General features: G+C 38.4%; 1 protein-coding gene across 1 annotated transcript; it reads left to right on the top strand.

The window, feature by feature from the left end:
- Window positions 1-1,276: 1,276 nt before the first annotated feature.
- Window positions 1,277-1,438, top strand: SARC_14976 (hypothetical protein; the record flags this gene model as incomplete). The annotated part of the gene is made up of 1 exon (XM_014290893.1): window positions 1,277-1,438. A coding segment is annotated over one exon (162 nt), but the record flags the coding sequence as incomplete, so codon positions are not given.
- Between the last annotated feature and the right edge of the window lie 545 nt (window positions 1,439-1,983).

Raw genomic sequence — 1,983 nt, 5'->3', positions numbered from 1 at the left:
TGTATATATATTCAGTACCGAAGGCCTCCGTTGATGACCTTAAACCATATATATATATAGTATCGAACCAGATATATGTGTACTAATTTACTAATTATATTGTCAATTGTATATATATTCAGTACCGAAGGCCTCCGTTGATGACCTTAAACCATCCTTCTGGTACAATCTCATGGAAATCCACTTCGCAATGGTTAACGTCAACAACAATCTGAAGCCTAAGCAAGAAGAAAGTACCTCGAAACCATGGCACTGGCCTGTCCTGTACAAAGGTATCACTATCACTTATCTGCCCAGGACTCTAGCCCAACGGTGTTCGTATGTTTGTATTTGGGTATGTATATGAATATGTGAATGTATCACTAATATATTACTACCTACACATATGTACATGCATGACTTTCATATTACATATACATGGGTTTATGTATATTTGCTACATAACTGTGTAGAACTTTCAGCAAATCACCGTGTACATACACCAATAGTCGCCTATGTATATATATGCAGCCATTGCACACACACTTCTCTCACACAGAAGGTTAGCATGCATGCAACAATCAATTTTTTATCTGAGTATGAGTGATTTGAAGCTATGTAGTAATTCCTTGTAGCGTATGTGTGCCTGCGCCTGTGTCAGTGTTTGTGACTGTGTCCGTGTCTGTGTCAGTGTTTGTGACTGTGTCCGTGTCTGTGTCAGTGTTTGTGTCTGTGTCTGTGTTTGTGTCCGTGTCTTTGTGTTTGTGTTTGTGTCTGTGTCTTTGTCAGATATATACTATGTATATTTATACTACTCAGCCCGTCTAGTTACACATCCTAACTCTGTGTTGACCCGTTGTTTTAGGCCAACATTGCGGTCACCTCAAAATTGGCTGTCAGTGCTTCCATTCACTCCCGGTCATTAATCACTGACGTCTAAATTGTCTATTTTAAAATAATGTATATATCAATATGTGTATGTATGTGTGCATACGCAACATACGCAAAGTCTGTCCATTTTCGCATTCAGGTTCGATATCCACTACTTTTGCAGGTCAGTAAACCAGTTTCTGAAAGAGCATATAAGTAATGTATATATATGTGTGCGTGCGTGAGTGAGTGGGTGGGTGGGTATATATATGTATGTATATATATATATATATACATATATATATATATATTTATATATATATATATTTATATATTTATATATATATACCCGTGTATATTTTAAAGACATAAACATTCATATTTCGGTACATGTCCTCATTAAACTCAATCTCCTCTACCGTTGTAGGCCAACACTTCAGTCACTTTGACGAAGACGATCAGCGCATCTACTTCATGGGGAACCCCCTGATCTTCTATGGCAACATGCTGGCCATGTGTGTGTACGCTTTCATGTCTCTCATCAATGTTATCCTGGATAGGCGAGGCTTCAACAATCCCTTGTTTAAGAGTATGTACAATTGTTAGAATCTTTGGAAAGTATGTAGAGACCCCATAACGCCATGATTTTGGAAATATATGTAGAAATTTCGTACCCTTTGAACAGCGAACTAGGTCGTGTATGGAATATTTGGGGACTGTATACTTTCCTTCTTATTGCGTAGTCAGCTAAACGATCTTCCAGTCTTCTCTGAGGGCTTGTGTGCTGTTTGTCCGTTATGCATCCATCCCGCACCCTCCTCAATGTAAGTCTTGGCAGGATTGGTTAGAAAATGATCCAGTGATCAGATGTATGTAACTTGTCCAGACTGTGGGTGCTTATCTCTTCAGGTATGTGAAGTCACCACGTGTACTATACAGCGCTTCTACTCGGATTTGTTTTTTGTTGTTGTAGTTTTGTTCAATTTCAATTGTCTTGTACTCAACCGCCGCAGCACGTACGTTTTGTCCATTGCAATATCGCCGAAACTGACATTTGTCCTTCATTACCTTCTTGATCAAGACTAAGACTTCTTAGTAATATGTACTTCTGTGTGTATGGATATGTATATATAT

This window comes from Sphaeroforma arctica (assembly GCF_001186125.1).
Source record: "Sphaeroforma arctica JP610 unplaced genomic scaffold supercont1.5407, whole genome shotgun sequence".
Lineage (NCBI taxonomy): Eukaryota > Ichthyosporea > Ichthyophonida > Sphaeroforma > Sphaeroforma arctica.
This window is presented reverse-complemented; position numbering and strand designations above follow the sequence as displayed.